A 16,049-nucleotide genomic window follows, 5' to 3' on the forward strand; every position below is an offset into this window, starting at 1 on the left:
TTGATTGTCGGTAGAAGACTGAGTGATCACATTTGCTCATTTTCATCCCAAACTCCAGGACTACCTCACTAAACTTCCCAAACCAAGCTCGGGGACTCTGTTTCAAGCCATACAAGGACTTCTTCAAATAACAGACTCGCCCATACTCCCCCTGAGCAACAAAACCAGGTGGTTGCTCCATATATACTTCCTCTTGAAGATCACCATGAAGGAATGCATTTTTGATATCCAACTGATGTAAAGGCCAATTCGCAGAAGCAGCTAGAGAAATGAACAAGCGGACAGAAGTAAGTTTCGCAACCGGAGAGAAAGTGTCTGAATAATCCACTCCATAAGTTTGAGCATACCCTTTAGCCACAAGCCTAGCCTTAAGTCTTGCCACAGAACCATCTGGATTAACTTTAACTGTGAACACCCACTTACATCCCACTGGTTTCTTCGTGCTAGGTAAATCCACCAAATCCCACGTGTGATTTTCCTCTAAGGCATGTATTTCCTCAAGCATCGCATCATACCATCCAGGATGGTTCAAAGCTTCCTTCACTGTTTTGGGTATAGAGATGGAGTCTAAAGAAGCAACCAAGGACCTCGACATAGAGGATAAACGGTCATAGGAAACAAAATTAACAATGGGATATGTGGATTGACAAGTCCTTTTACCTTTGCGAAGAGCAATAGGGAGATCCAAATTCTCTGAAGTATCGGGTGAAGAAAGATTTGATAACAGAGGAACCGGTGCAGAACATGTATCATCGATCTCTCGTCTCCTCGAATAAACTTGAACAATTGGTGGTCTTGCTGGAGCAGAAGTTATAGGTCCAATAGTCAATTGGTGCTCAATAGGGGAGCTAGGAGATTGAAGAACATTATTTGATTGTTCTTTCACAACACGAGTAACCTGATAGACTAACCACTCATCTTCCTCCTCTTGAGTTGTAGAAATAGGAGGTGCATAGAAGAATGGTGTAGTCTCTGAAAATACCACATCATTTGACACCACGTATTTACCAAGCTCTGCAGAATAACATCGATACCCCTTCTGAAGGCGTGAATAACCCAAGAAAACACACTTCAATGCCTTAGGGTCCAACTTGGTAACAGATGGCCGAACATCTCGAACATAACACGTGCTTCCAAATACCTTAGGCTCCACCGGAAATAGTGACTTGTTTGGAAAAAGAACATTGTAAGGCACATTACCAACAAGAACAGTCGATGGCATGCGATTAATCAAAAAACAAGCTGTAGAGACTGCATCAGCCCAAAATTGTTTAGGAACCTTCATTTGGAACAAAAGTGCTCGAGCTGTCTCAAGTAGGTGCCTATTCTTTCTCTCAGCAACTCCATTTTGAGAGGGTGTATCAACACATGAAGTTTGATGGAGAATACCATGTTGTCTCATGTAGGACTGAAACAATTCTGACATATATTCTTTAGCATTATCACTCCTTAGAATACGCACTGAAGTATTGAACTGAGTTTTGACTTCAGCACAAAAAGCACAAAAGTGAGTAAACACTTCAGAACGACTCTTCATAAAATAAATCCAAGTCATTCGAGAGAAATCATCCACAAATGTGACAAAATACTTATGTCCGGTTTTGGAAACAACAGGACATGGTCCCCAAACATCTGAATGAACTAACTCAAAAATTGACTCCACCCGCTTATTAACCCTTGGTTTTGTTGAGCTACGATGGTGTTTGGCAAATTGACACGACTCACAATCTAGTGAAGGAATATTCTGAAACTGAGGACAAAGCTTCTTCAACATAGGCAAAGAAGGATGTCCTAATCGACAATGTGCCTCAAATGGAGACACGACACAAGAGTAGGTAGCAAATCGAGGCTCCCAATATTCATCAAGAATGTAGAGACTATCGGATACATGTCCTTTACCAATAACTTTATTTGTCTTCAGATCACGAAACAAACAATGATCGGGAAAGAAAGAGATATAACAGTTTAGGTCTCTGGTAAGCTTACTAACAGACATCAAATTAAAGGCTAACTTTGGTAGACCTAATACAGATGACAAGGTAATGGAAGAAGTTGGTTTTACAGTCCCAGATCCTATAATATTACAGATTGAACCATCAGCAACCGTCACAGGAGAGAGTGCTCCGTGTGATCGAAAGCTAGAATATATATTAGGATTACCTGTCATGTGATCTGTGGCACCTGAATCGATCACCCATTTATTCGAAGAGGATATAAGACATGCTTTTCCTGACTCAACAAGGGTAGTAGCTGAAATAGATTCTTTTTGTAATTTTTGATATTGTGAGAATTTTGCAAACTCTTCCGCCGAAACCAAAGTTCTTTTATCCGAAAACATAGGAGCCACAATTTCAGTCATTCTCTCCAAATATTTTAGCAGCACAAGAACTTATCAACAGAAAATATAACCAGAAGCATGTATGTGACCCCACAAACACTGTTGAACAAATTCTAAAAAATGATTTTATCAACTAAGAAACCAATTATTCACCCAAAATGAAGAATCTGAGTACTTTACCAGTAGACAAGAGCAAGTAATGAACAATCAAATACCCAAGCAAGTAGTTCAGAGAAAGAAATTCTGAACCGCAGCTTATGACCAAACAACACCAATTATCTGATCTGAAGTAGAAGCTAGCAGCCACAGAACCACAAAGTACAGACCAGATTCAGTGTAGCAGAATAGAAACGAACCAGGGAGTGACGAACAAACTTTCCAGATCGTATTTTAACACCAAAACAGACCTGAGAAGTGACCGAACAGACTTTCCAGATCTATTTTAACACCAGAACAGACCTGAGATTCACCAGAAATACGTGTCGATGCCGTAAATTAAAACCCAATCGATTCAGCCAGACACGCACCTTCACGTGCCGGCCCGTGATGAACAAAAGACTGTATGACCTGTGCGTGACAGCCACTCGCTTCACAACCAGATGCCAGTGAAGACTGGTTTGGCTGGAAAATATACTCCGCCTCCTTCTGTGGTGGTGATGACTGACCACTTTAAATCAGTGGAATAGAAATCCAAACTTCTTCCGTAACACAGCCAAAACGACACGAGCCTATTGGCTCTGATACCATGTAATTGAATGGAAGATCTTTTCTTATTCCAGTAGGTGAACAGTGAATAAATACAATACATAAGGTGCTAACTAAGGAAAGAAATAAAGAGTGATTCCTACAGATCTGCAGTGATCCCTATAAATCTGCTGCCTATATATAGCTATGTATATTACTAAGATTAAGTCTATATACATTCTATAACCCAGGGAGCTAATGAAAAGAAGCAAAAATATGGCCCAAGTTAAAGAAACTAAGAAAGTGAATTGATAAAATCTAGATATGAACCAACATTATGTACAGGGGTTAGGTTGCTCCAACTAACTAGGTACAGTAGAAGGTGTTTCTAATGATAGATGATTCACAATGATAGTTGCAAAGAGCATGAATACATTTTCTCTTAACAAAAATATGACCAGGTCTGCCATCTTATAGTTAATAATAAGATATGTAGCAGTACTCTTGTAGTCTCTTATCCTAGATTTCTATTACTACTTGTTATTTCCTGTGCTCAGTTATCCCATTATTTGGTTGTTGTTATTATTCCTTGTTTGCTAAAGGCTATGTAATGATTTCCCTATTATTTGATATGTCCTCTTTACTTCTGTATTTTCCTTTTCAAACTGCTTTGATTTGCATTACTTGAGCCGAGAGTCTTCCGGAAACAGCCTCTCTACCTCCACGAGGTAAGTGGGTAAGGTCTACTAACACCCTCCCCTTCCCTCCCCAGACCCCACCTGTGGATTGCAGTGGGTATGTTTTTACTGCTGCTGTCACTGATGCATAACAACTGTCAAAGAACCATGCTAGAGTAACAGACACCACACAAATTCTCTTTTGCTGTGAAAGCAGAAAGAGGAAATATATATAATTATATATATTTATTTACAAGAAGAGCTTTCAGGGTAAATTACTGCACCTGTAGCTCTCTGATGCCCTTAATGGGTCGTTATCGGCAATTGCAAGAACCAACCTAGCATATCCAAGCCTCAGTTCATCAGGTAGATCCTTCACTTGCCCATAATCAAGCAATGCAACCTGAAAGGAATAATGTAAATAACAATCTCCGTTGTATATTAATCGCGAGAATGATGATTTGTAAATGCTTAGTTTAGGTATTCCAATGTACACTTGCCTCAGAGCCTTTACAGATCAGAATGTTACCCGGATGAGGATCTGCATGGAAGAAACCACTCTTGAGTATCATTTGTCCATAAGCAAGTGACAGATTTTTAAGGATGTTCCTGCATTTTCAGAATGAAAAAAAGGGACCTTCACTATAACATTTTCAGAAAAGGGAACATACCGGAGTTCCACATGGATTCAAATATATACAGACATGAAAAATGACCACTTCAAGGGGAACAGAGGCGGAAGACTTTCTATACATCACGGAAAGGATCTATGCATGAAGCAAGCAGGCAAGTTCAGAACAACATGTTTTATGATAATTCAGAGAGTTACATTTTTGCAGCTGCCGCTAACTTGCCATCAGGATGTATGCCTCTCTTTTCCATTTCATCTCCTAGCTTCAAAATGGGTATGCCGTCAATGTATTCCATCACTAGAACCCTCCTAGTAGCAGCATGAAGAAAGTGATTGCTCAGATGGATGAATATAGGGACAATAGCAACAGAAATACACCAAAATTCATGCAAGAAATAGTTATTCCAATCATTGTAAACCAACCAACTAAAATAAGCCCGAAAAATCAAACAAATGCGGAGAAGATAAATAAATGATACAATAAGTGGAACTTATGGAGCTGAGTGGACAAGCATATGGAAATGCACCTTTGACATCTTTAGAAGTAGATATAAGGGGTAGAAGTAGAATTCTAGGACTAAACATACAACACAAAAGGTAACCTTAAGTGGTGAATTACATAACTTTGAGTTTCAAGGTGACCGCTACAGGATCTAATTCTGCAACAGATAGGCCAAGCACAAGCATTTTTTACTGGTTCTTTCAAAAGTATTTCATGTCGTCACTCCACCTATCCTTTACTATTTGCTAACTATTACCCTTTATATAGAACTAATCTTGTGCAAACACCCTGCATCCGCTCCCATATAATCTGATATGTTGAAGACATACTTAAGCAAATAAAGTGTGTTGTCTCTAACAACTTAAGCTTTTAGATGAGAGGTCATACACTTCAAACAGAATCTCCATGATCTTGGCCATGAAAGATTTAATTGACCTTTTTGATAACTATCCTTATATATGAAAGATACTAAAATACATATCCACATTATCCAATCAATACATCAAATATGCTTTCTAAAAGAAAAACATCATACCACTTGTTAGACTCCTCATATTTGGTTAAATTACCCCGAACCAAACTTATCTGAAGAATATATAACATTAAGAACAATATAGAATGACTGAGGCTAGGGAAAATAGACTTGATATGCAATCATTCAAATGAACCGATCCCACTAGAAAAATCTTGCAACAGCGATGTTGAATGAAGCTTACGTTCAAGTCCCATTGCATATGGGCTTTAGTAGACTACACAAGCATCACCCGGTGTATGAGGGTTAATTCCATGAATAGGTTTTTTTTTTTGTAAGGTCATGAAGAGGCTGTGAAAAGAATATTCCTTTCAGGAAAAATCAGGATGGTAGAAAATATGATAACAATCCACGACTCATGAAAACAAAGATTTGATTGTCTTGCGGAGTAAAATGAAATACATATACCCAGTATCAGGAAGACTAAAGCTTATAATAAAGCTTGTATGAAACAAACTGCAAACTACAAAGTGATCCACATGTATCAAAAACTGTGTTACATATAAAAGTGCATCCAGAAAGAACTGAAGAAAAGCCTTATGTAAGGACTTGAAATGTACGTACTATAGAGTGAGCATTACAGTGGAGAAACTAGTTAACTTTTGTTCGACACTTAGTCAAGTCATAACAAAGTTAAACACTTACTAGTTAAAGAAAAAGTCTTACTAAAGCTAAGCACAGTAATTGAAACACAAGGTAATTGAAATCACCAGGAGCTAAAGCTACTAGTCTCATCTTAGTTCACTATGCAACTCAGACAAAGCAATTTTTCTTCACCTGAGCATACCTGCTGACCATGTCTCGTATCACACAAGGTACCCGAACAGGGGACTTTTTGTTGTTCTGGCAAAGGAAATGCCGAATTCTTGCCATAGCTTCAGCTTCCCTCACAAAGTCGAATTCGTAGCTAATCTTGAATGAACAAGTTTAAACCAGATTACTTCAAAGATGCAAAAGTTCAAAAAATTCGATCTACTAGATTCACTCAATCAAGTAATAATATTCAGGCGGGAGGAAGTCAACTAACTGCATGCAAATACCAACAGAATCAATTGGTGATATTTGCTGATCTTGAAATATTTAGAGTCTCACGGACATACAATAGTCCCACATCAAACATCAGAGTCTAGAGAAGTCACGTACCAGTTAGAAAGTAAAACCGGACAAATCAAAGATTGTATACCATCTCCTAAGTAATACTCCTATCATTTTTGCACAGAGTAAAACTCAAAAACAGTATTTCATAGGGGAAGGAAACAACAATGGAGGCCCTACAAGAAATTAGAAACTGCTCCCAAGAGAATTGCAAAATGCGAAGGCGAAGCAAAAAGAAACAAGGAGGCTAAGGAATTCTATCACAGGACAAAAAGGTGGATGTGGGATTGGGAATCACTCAGCATGTACAATTAAGTTCAAGATCCATAATTAATACTAACATTAAAAATATTAGCTAATTCAACTTATGGAAGAAAAACAACTAGTGTTATGTGGTACAACAACTATTCTTTCATCTTTCAACAATGAAAATCTAATGAACATTGACATTGATTGAATGGGATAATAAATTGTTTGCTCTCATAGGCACTTAAGAACTAAAATAGACTGATTTAACGACTGAAAGAAAAATGAGCATGAAAGTGTAAGGTGTACTAGGTCAACAGACAATCAAATTAGAAAACTGGACTTTATAAATATTTTTTTGAAAATTAAAAAAAAAAAAAAAATATTTATAAAGTCCAGTTTTCTAATTTGATTGTCTGTTGACCTAGTACACCTTACACTTTCATGCTCATTTTTCTCTTCAAGCAGTTGAGATATGGTATAACATTCTCTGGAAGAACTTTAATTATAGCATTACAGAGCATCACCCATAACACAAACAGACTTGTTAAGTCCAAAGGATCTGACATAATCATTGGAAAGATCAAGAATCATTCCCAGTTTTATTTTCCTTCCCTTTCCTGGAAGCGAAACAATTATAATTAGGCGCTCCACTGGGAGAACCTCAGCATATAGCAAACATCAAAGCAAGAAAATATCGAATAGGAATAAGGCTATGAAAAAGGAAAGAAAATGAAATGTCTAATAGTACAAGACATATTGCAAATTCATGAATGTTTTGCACCTGTTTCTCCATTTCCTTGGTAACGGAGAACAGATCAAACTTGACATCTGTCTTTTGAATATATAACGCAAAGGCTTGCAAGTTGCGGATATCAGTCATCATCAATTCCTGAACTCCAGGATGTTGGACCTATAGTTGTACGACAATTAGAACCTCATAATTACACCATTATTGCAAAATGACACTCAAATTCTTACCTTGACGACAACATCATTCTTGTCACCTTTGAGTCTTGCTCGATGAACCTGAAAAAGGCATACATCAATATTAAAAAGAACTTAGGCAGCAAGTCTTAAACTAAAGAAATGACAAGGTAATGTTTTAGATTTGAACATGAATTAAATACTATGATTAAATCCATAAATTTCCTTCTTATTAGTTTGAGCTTAAAGAAATGAAGACTACTCAAATGGGACGCTTAATAGGTCACAACCAGTTTTCCCAATTTTACATTCTACAATTTCCATCTTTTCTTGCCAACAAAATGTGTCTTTGAGCATTCTATAATTTAGCAAGAACGAGAAAGAGAGTAGAAAAGTAGATACCTGAGCAATTGAAGCAGAGCCTAGTGGATCCTTGTCAAAATATTCAAACAATTCATCAATACTTTGACCCAACTCCTTCTCAAGCACTACCCTAATCACATTGTATGGTGTAGCTGGTGCTTGATCACATAGAGTAACAAGCCTTTTGACCCATGGAGCGGGTGCCAAGTCTGGCTTCCCAACTATTTGGGCAACCTAACATCATTAATCATCATCCAAAAAAACTGAATATTTCCTCAGCAATAAGTGGTACTATTATGATACAAAAAAAAATGTAAAAAAAATAACTAAATAAAAATTAAAAACAAAGCAGTTTGATAAAACAGTAACTAGCAAGTGATTAAAAACCCAAAGTAATGTGCAACTTCTGAAGCACAAGGGATGACAATCATGTGATTTCCTCAATAGGATCGGAGCGCCCTCAAGATTAGTACTTCATGTCTTTCAATTTGTTTGTCTTACTTTACTTTTTAATCGGTTTCAAAAAGAATGTTTTTTTTCTCTTTTTGGCAACTCTTTTAACTCTAACTTTCCACCTGACATGTTTAGACCAGAAGATTAAAATGCATTTTGGTACATTCTACCTATCTTTAATTTAAAACCACAAAATTTAAAAAGGTTTCTTCACTTCCTAAATTACTTGTCAAGTCAAAACCATACAAATAAATTGACACCTGAGAGTACTTGTTAAACCAAATTTAGATCAACTATAACAGTTCCAAGGTTTAGAAATTTGAAATAAATAACAATGAAACCAAATCCATTATAGACAAACAGAAGTACCTTTAGGAAAAACCCACCAAGCTCAGAACACATGCTATATATCTTGTCAGCAGCAACCTCGTGCTGCTTCTCCCACATCACCTCCTGTTTCTTCACATCCTTCTCCAAACTTGCTCTTACCTGAAATACCTACAAAAGAACCCCAAACATAAATTTAATCGAACTACTCAATAGAGAGTGGATACAGAGTGAAAAGAGGAAAAAGGGGTTACTTTATAGCCAGTATAAATATCAGCAGCGCGAACCCAGAACTGAAAAGACCGTTGCCAAGGTCGGAGCTGAGTAGACACCTTTTCTTGAAATTCTTTGAGATCAAAATGGAAAAGCATGGCGATATTACTCAACTTGATACCAAAGACTCAATTTTTTTTCTACCAACTGATTAGTAATTGCAAATGGGTGTCTGAAAAGATGAATTTTTGGGCATTTGTATTGCTCAAAAGGTCTCAATTACTTGCATGGCTTGGGTTGAAGCTTAATTTGTATCTCTCTAATGGTTAATTTGGAAAATGGAGTTGGTACACTGATGAGTAATTCTATCGATAGACTGTAGGCAAGAATGCGGAGAAAATGTTCAGAGTTAGCGCCGCAGAATTCAAGAAATGGGGTCTCCGCAGGCGAATGCCACAAATATATTTTTGCAAATGGACATTTAGACCCCCATTTGGATTGGCTTAAAAAAAACAGTTTTTAAGTTAAAAATAAAAAATCAAATTGAAATGCTTTTAAGTAAAAAAAAAAAAAAAAGTAGCGGAGATCTATTTTTAATTTTTGACTTATTTTAAGTCATTTTTTACCTTACCAAACACTTTTCAACTTATTTTAAGTCATCTTTTACTTATTTTAAATTATTTTTTATATTTATCAAACACTTTTAGAAGTCAAAAACTGACTTAAAAGTAGGTTTGACCAACTTTTAAGCCAATCAAAACACCCTCTTAATTTCCTCTAGATTCTTTGACTTTAATGCCGCTAAAAATGATTGTCCAGGTCACTGAGAGATAATTTTTTGTGTCTATTTTACCGCTATTGAATAGAGAGACTACTAGGCAACATTTATAATAATCTACAAGGCTAAGTTTTTTCTTGGATTTAACTCATTTATGTTATATTATATATATATAAATAATATGTAATATATTAAATACTTCTCCATTATATTTTTTTTATTTTCTTTTTATTTTTAGTGTAATTAAAAAATTATTTTATTTTATTTTTTGAACAACTCTTTACTTTCAACTTTCTACGCAATATATTTAAAATCACAAAATTAAAAAAATTTATTTGATAAATTTTACACATCTTTAATTTAAAATTATAAGATAAAAAGTCCTTATTTTTTTTAAACTCTAATCAAGTTAAAATCAAATAAAAAATTGAAACGAAGGACGTAGCTTTTACAACTATTAAAAGTATATCCAAACACATGATATTGTTACAATTTGGTGCAAGAACAATTGATTGTGCTTGTCCTTTCATCATCAAAGAGATACCTTGAGTCAGAAGTAAAGGATACCTTCAATTAAAATATGACTTGATTATAGAAAGTACTAATTTATTCTCTATTTTATATTAACTGAGATGAATTTTTGGGGTTTTTTTTTATTATTCAACATAATAAAATTGTTCAAAGTTCAAGATTGACATTTGAAACTTTTTTCATACTTATGTTTCCTTTAGTGAAGTTTGATATTTTTTAGGTGATAAATTACACTAGTTATAAGGTTATATTGATGATTTCACAATGGACAATCGTGAAAAATATAATTTAAATTATGTCCTTAAATAATTTTATTAATAAATATGTGTTGCCTCACAAATTCAATTAATATGAAATAGAGAGTATAATATAACAAATATTTCTTTCGCTAACGTTATATTCAACACAATTTTTACGTATTTCATGAAATATTTATTATTTTTCACCAACAGAAATACCTAAATTAAGCATTTAATTTCATATTTTTCTTTCCAAAGAGAATATTGTTGAGAAATAGGGGTAAAATAGTGACGGAAAACAAAAGTAATCATCAATATGCTAAGTAAAGATTCCCTCTCATCCAATAAGAGACTTTTCATTTTAGACAGATTGACCAGAATGCCCTCACACATAATAAAATATATATAAAGAAAGAATAGGAAAGGATCTATCATCTATCTTATAGGATTGGGCATTATGAGGAAAAAATCATACACAATTTGGTAGACCTAAAATTTGTAGACTTAAATGTGTAAGAAATTGGTCCCACTAAATTGTGAGTTAAAAAGAAGTTTTATATATTTAACATCATATGTGTGAGGCATGTAATAACTCTATCACGTTGGATCGATTAAATTTTTTGAAAAAAAAAAACATTTATTCTAATAAAACAAGTCAGTTGGTAATGAGTAAAATGACTTTCTTAGTGGGTGAAATTCTATATTGATTGCATCCTTTCACCCTTCAATATTACACACTTCATCTTCACCTCCACCTCCGTAGCCCCTAACTCCTATCTCATTTACATATCAAACACAAATAAGTAGCCCCCTAACTCCTACCTCAAGGTTTTACGTATCAAACACAAATAAGTGAATTGTCTAATTACTTTTCTTCTAAAGTTATACATACGTATTTGTCTATTTTAAATTTTCCTCTTATTGAAATGATAATAACTTGTGGTAATCAAGCATATACAACCTTGTAGTTACTTTCTTGTAGAGAAAATTATTAATTTATATAAGAATAAGAGGTCATTTTCTTGTTTCAGATTTACAGGTTAACTCAATAGGGTGGAAAAGGGGTGAAAGGCCCACATGGATAGACAGTCTCAATCCCAAGATTAGTTGCAGCAACAAATGAGTGGCAGAAATTGAACAAATGTTGGGGTTCACCCAATATCCTCTTAGGAACCATCACCACATATTGCAAAATCAGCACCAAAATCTAAAATCAGATGTACAGCAACCTTCCATTGATCTTTAATATGAACTTGGAGAAACATTAGGGAAACCCTTATGCCAAAACTAGTGTTTTCTACGACAATATACTCGTGTGTGGCTTACACAAAACATCAAACTGCAGATACAGCGAGGTTCTATAGCAAATTAAGCGAGAACTATGCAACACCACGTTGTACTAAAGAAAATCTGCTATATGAAACCTTTGTTCTCAGACCATTTGGTTTTCACATTGCTCGTTAAGGTCAAGTATAGGGTGATTCTATGGCAATGAGGTCCCACTTATCTTCATCAGATCTGTAGCCCTCATCCTTCAAAGTGTCCGGTGTATCCCCTAGTAGAGCTTTTGGTTGAGGCCTTCTGCAGATACAAAGGAAGAGCTTGGTTAGCCATTAACAATTGTTACTCCGGTATCCATGCAATTCATTAAGAACACTTAAAATAAGCTATCAAAAATGAAGGCAAAAGTTAGCAAGGACAAGCACAAGAACTCAAGTGGTCAAGATCTGTCATCTGACAATCTGACTGAATTAAAATGTAGGTTGTTATTCCCAGGAGGTTCAATTAATATCACGCTCCTCACCACCCTCGGATGGGCCTAATCTTACCCTCCATTTATTACTTCTCAAGATCTATACAACAGAAGGCAACCCATCTTTTGCTGACCGCAAATTCAGCAAAACCATCCATATCACTTTAGGGACCTGGGATAAATAAACCAGTATATTTTGGATAGGAAGGAAGTCAACACAGTCACAAGCCTAAACCTACCCAAGAACCAGAAAACCTTGTGATCCAGCAGTTGATAGTAAAGAGGAGGGAATCAAATAAGACTAGATATAATTATGCACCAAGGTCAATGTGCAACCATGCACAAATGCAAGTTCAGTTATATATAGCTCAAAAATGTTAGCACCATCGGATTAAAATGTCCGTCATCATTTGGAAGTTTTCTAAGGGTTCCCTTCTTCATCATTCTAATTCCCTCCAATACCCTATGTTTAAAGTTTTGTCCATGCAGTCTGTTTCCAGGTGAAAGTTACCACTAGTGTCTGCCTCTGCTACTTTTGCAACAAGAGGTCCAACATCTTCAAATTTATTTCCACTGAATATGAAGAAAGAAGTAACTATTGTGTATAATTTCAATGAACAAAAGAAAGCTAAATTGGAGGGTAGAATATGTTTGCACACCCCTAGAGTTTGAGCAACATAGCATGCAGGTATAATGTTCAAAAATGCTAATCACATTTTCAATATTAACTGAAAAGACCTTCCTTTAGACCGCATCAAATCCATTCCTTTGTTCTTAATGATGAAATCAAATCCGCTCCTTTGTTCTTAATGATGAAAAAAATATTATGTTTCTCTCATCCTGCTTTATGAGATATCATTTAATTGGACATAAAGTTCTCTACTGATTCAAACATTGTGCCTATATGAGAGAGATCAAGGAAGGGGAAACAATAAAGATTTCACAAATTGATTTTACCAATCTGACATATTTTTGTACTTCTCGTTCAATGAGAAAAAATCATCAATGGTCGAGTTTTATAAGATCAAAGTTGAGGTACATGAGAAATTCACATTTTGTCTCAGTCTGGTCAAAATCCAAGAATATTAATATAACAAAGACTGTTTTCCATGTATGTATCCATGCTATACTCACAAGCTTTATTGATCAGAACTCATGCAGAATCTCTAGCAAATATACCTGCTATATATTTGGTAAACTGTCTACAAACAATGGACTTCCTTTTGCTCTACTTTGAGCATACAAAAAAGAAATCGAGTTATATTATCCAATTCAGTTTTTTTGTTTTTACTCTAGGACAACCAACAACGGAAGTGCCTCTTATGATATGATGTGAAAGCATAAGATATTGCCACAAACTTAGTTTTAAAAGGGAAAAGCCTCATCTGGACAACTTAAGGGGCTCAGCTACACTATCTGATTCTTCTTTATTCTAATCTCAAAATAACTTTTACACCCATGAAGATGCTTTATGATTTTGATGTGATACATTGAACTCCTCCACAAAGAAATTGAATAAATCACGCAACTACAAAATTTTTAACAGATACACCAATCGGGAATAGAACCATATTAATAACACAATAGTAATGGTGGAATGCGTACATTTATCTATCTATTCACTTGAAATCAGAGCAGGTTTGAGAAAGGATCTTAAGTTGTCTACTGTTCGGCAAGGAGGGTCTCCTAACAGCTTACTTCACGAAATCTTTAACTGGTTGAACTATGTTTCTTTCTGAACCTAAATCTACACTAATAAAATACGACAAAGATAAGTGGAACTGAGTCAGCTCACTTTTCTTCGTCCTATACAAAATACAAGCTCAGCGCACTAAATAATGGCAAAAACTACAACATGTACCAATTTCCTTCTGAAGAGGCAAAATTCAGTTGATCATTTTCAAATGAGCAAAATCAAGGAATACAAGGATAAATGAGAAAAGGCAAAAATCGATACAAACCTTTTGCGGTTTCGTCTGGCAGCATCACGAGACTTCCTTTTCTTCCTTTCCTGAGTAGATTCAAAAAATCTTCGGCGTTTACTCTCTTGGATAACTCCAGCTCTGAAAACCTCCCTGCGGAAGCGGCCGATGAGTTTCTCTTCCGGCTCGTGTTCCCCAGCTATAACCTGAACATTATATGCTGATTTAAAGAAGAGAATATTGGAAAATGAAAGTGAAGGAAACAGGTGAGAGTAATCAGAGCTGTGTTGGTCGAGTTTCAGAATTGGAGTTACAGGTGACGATGTAGATGAAATAGATGGAACACATAAAGGTACGGCACTAACAGTACTGATTTGTGCAGTTTTTGGACGGGAATTTGCAGTGTTTTGGTTGTTGGAAGAAGAAAGCGAAGGGTTGAAGAAGGATGATGACAGAAAAAGGGCCATTGATGTAGAACCTTCGGGGTTTAAGAAGAATGAGCTTTTGGGGTTTTACATTGCTAGTCCATTCGATTAGGGCAACTAATTAGTTTAGTTTTGAATTTTGATATACTACTATTGACTAATTGTGACATACAACAGATACTCTTCGACAACCGTGGTTCTGTATTCAATAATATTTGTTCACTTTATTATATTAATGAATAATTTTATATTTAATTTTTTAATTTATCCTTATTAATTATAATTATTTTCTTACTAGAATTTTCAAAATATTATATTTATTAAATTCATATAATAAAATTATCATTGTAATTTCTATCTATAATTTCTTAAAAAATGTATAAAATCTGAAACATTACTATTGAAGAAGAAAAGAGTATATAACAAAAATCATATGCACCGAAAAGTACGTACGTAGTATAGTTCTTGGTATACGTGAAAATTAAATTATGAATAGTCTATAAAAATCAATTTCCCTTAAATAAGGGTATACATGAATAATTTAAATTATAAATAGTCTATAAAATCAATTTGGCTAAAATAAAATAAGGGAATACATGAATAATTTGATCCAATTTTTATCAAAATCAAATTTAATTAGTTATATTTTTTGGAGTTTGAAATTTCAGAATTAATTTATGGAGTTGATATGAAGATTCAAAATTGATAAAAAATAAATCGTAGAGTTTGAAATAGTATTAGAATTGAAATAGATAAAAACAAATGAAGTTTTAAATATATATTATAAGTCAAATCATGATAAAATATATATGTCATGATTTTATTTCTAATCAAGTCATGACAGATAATATGTCTGACTTTTATGCAATCATTTCATTAAATATAATTTTGGATCTAAAGTTCAAGTTAAATAAACATTTTTGCATTTTATTTTATTATATCATTATATAATATACGTATAATATAAATACATAACTTCAATTTAATATTATCTATGAAGCTTTTAAACTGTAGATAATGATTACATAAAAGGAAAAACCGAATAAGAATGGCTAATGTGCATTCCTAACGAAAGTAAGAAAAAACTATTAAAAGCATAGGAAGTGTGTGATCTCTAGCCGTCTCAAGAAGTTTCAACATTCCCGCATTAAAATTAAAACGAGGTTTAAATATATCGTATATAATAACATAAAATTTTAAAAGAAACAATTAAAAAACACTAGTGTATAAATAATATCATATTAACTAAACATCACTAAGTATTTCTTAGTAAAGTACACTCTTTTCTTCTTTAGCTTTTAGATAGTTTTAAATTTTTTTCAATTACGTACCCTCTATGATTATCTTTAGATATTTATGCGACTATAAAATATATTGTGCTTTGTTATGACAATATCAACAATTATTTTGTTT

General features: G+C 34.4%; 2 protein-coding genes across 3 annotated transcripts in view; both read right to left on the reverse strand.

Moving 5' to 3' along the window:
- LOC102594574 (uncharacterized protein slr0889-like) overlaps positions 1–9,439 on the reverse strand; it is a 14,008-nt gene extending 4,569 nt beyond the window's left edge. Inside the window, exons 1-9 of one of the 2 annotated variants that reach the window (XM_015310512.1) lie at positions 9,030–9,439; positions 8,818–8,946; positions 8,035–8,229; positions 7,687–7,734; positions 7,490–7,618; positions 6,152–6,276; positions 4,529–4,639; positions 4,200–4,308; positions 3,984–4,102 (exon numbers count right to left, since the gene is read on the reverse strand). In XM_015310512.1, the coding sequence (XP_015165998.1) occupies positions 3,984–4,102; positions 4,200–4,308; positions 4,529–4,639; positions 6,152–6,276; positions 7,490–7,618; positions 7,687–7,734; positions 8,035–8,229; positions 8,818–8,946; positions 9,030–9,146 (1,082 nt within the window). In that variant the 5' untranslated portion in view covers positions 9,147–9,439. The remainder of the gene's footprint in view (positions 1–3,983; positions 4,103–4,199; positions 4,309–4,528; positions 4,640–6,151; positions 6,277–7,489; positions 7,619–7,686; positions 7,735–8,034; positions 8,230–8,817; positions 8,947–9,029) is intronic. The other variant, XM_006351438.2, reaches the window with a different exon arrangement.
- Positions 9,440–11,705: 2,266 nt separating this feature from the next.
- Positions 11,706–14,762, reverse strand: LOC102594896 (uncharacterized). Its single transcript, XM_006351439.2, has 2 exons — positions 14,251–14,762; positions 11,706–12,117 (listed from the first exon to the last, which is right to left on the reverse strand). Exons 1-2 carry the CDS (start codon positions 14,676–14,678, stop codon positions 12,003–12,005), a joined length of 543 nt encoding a protein of 180 aa, XP_006351501.1. The 5' UTR covers positions 14,679–14,762; the 3' UTR covers positions 11,706–12,002.
- Positions 14,763–16,049: the final 1,287 nt, after the last annotated feature.

This window comes from Solanum tuberosum, unplaced genomic scaffold (genome assembly GCF_000226075.1).
Source record: "Solanum tuberosum cultivar DM 1-3 516 R44 unplaced genomic scaffold, SolTub_3.0 scf00127, whole genome shotgun sequence".
NCBI classification, from domain to species: domain Eukaryota; kingdom Viridiplantae; phylum Streptophyta; class Magnoliopsida; order Solanales; family Solanaceae; genus Solanum; species Solanum tuberosum.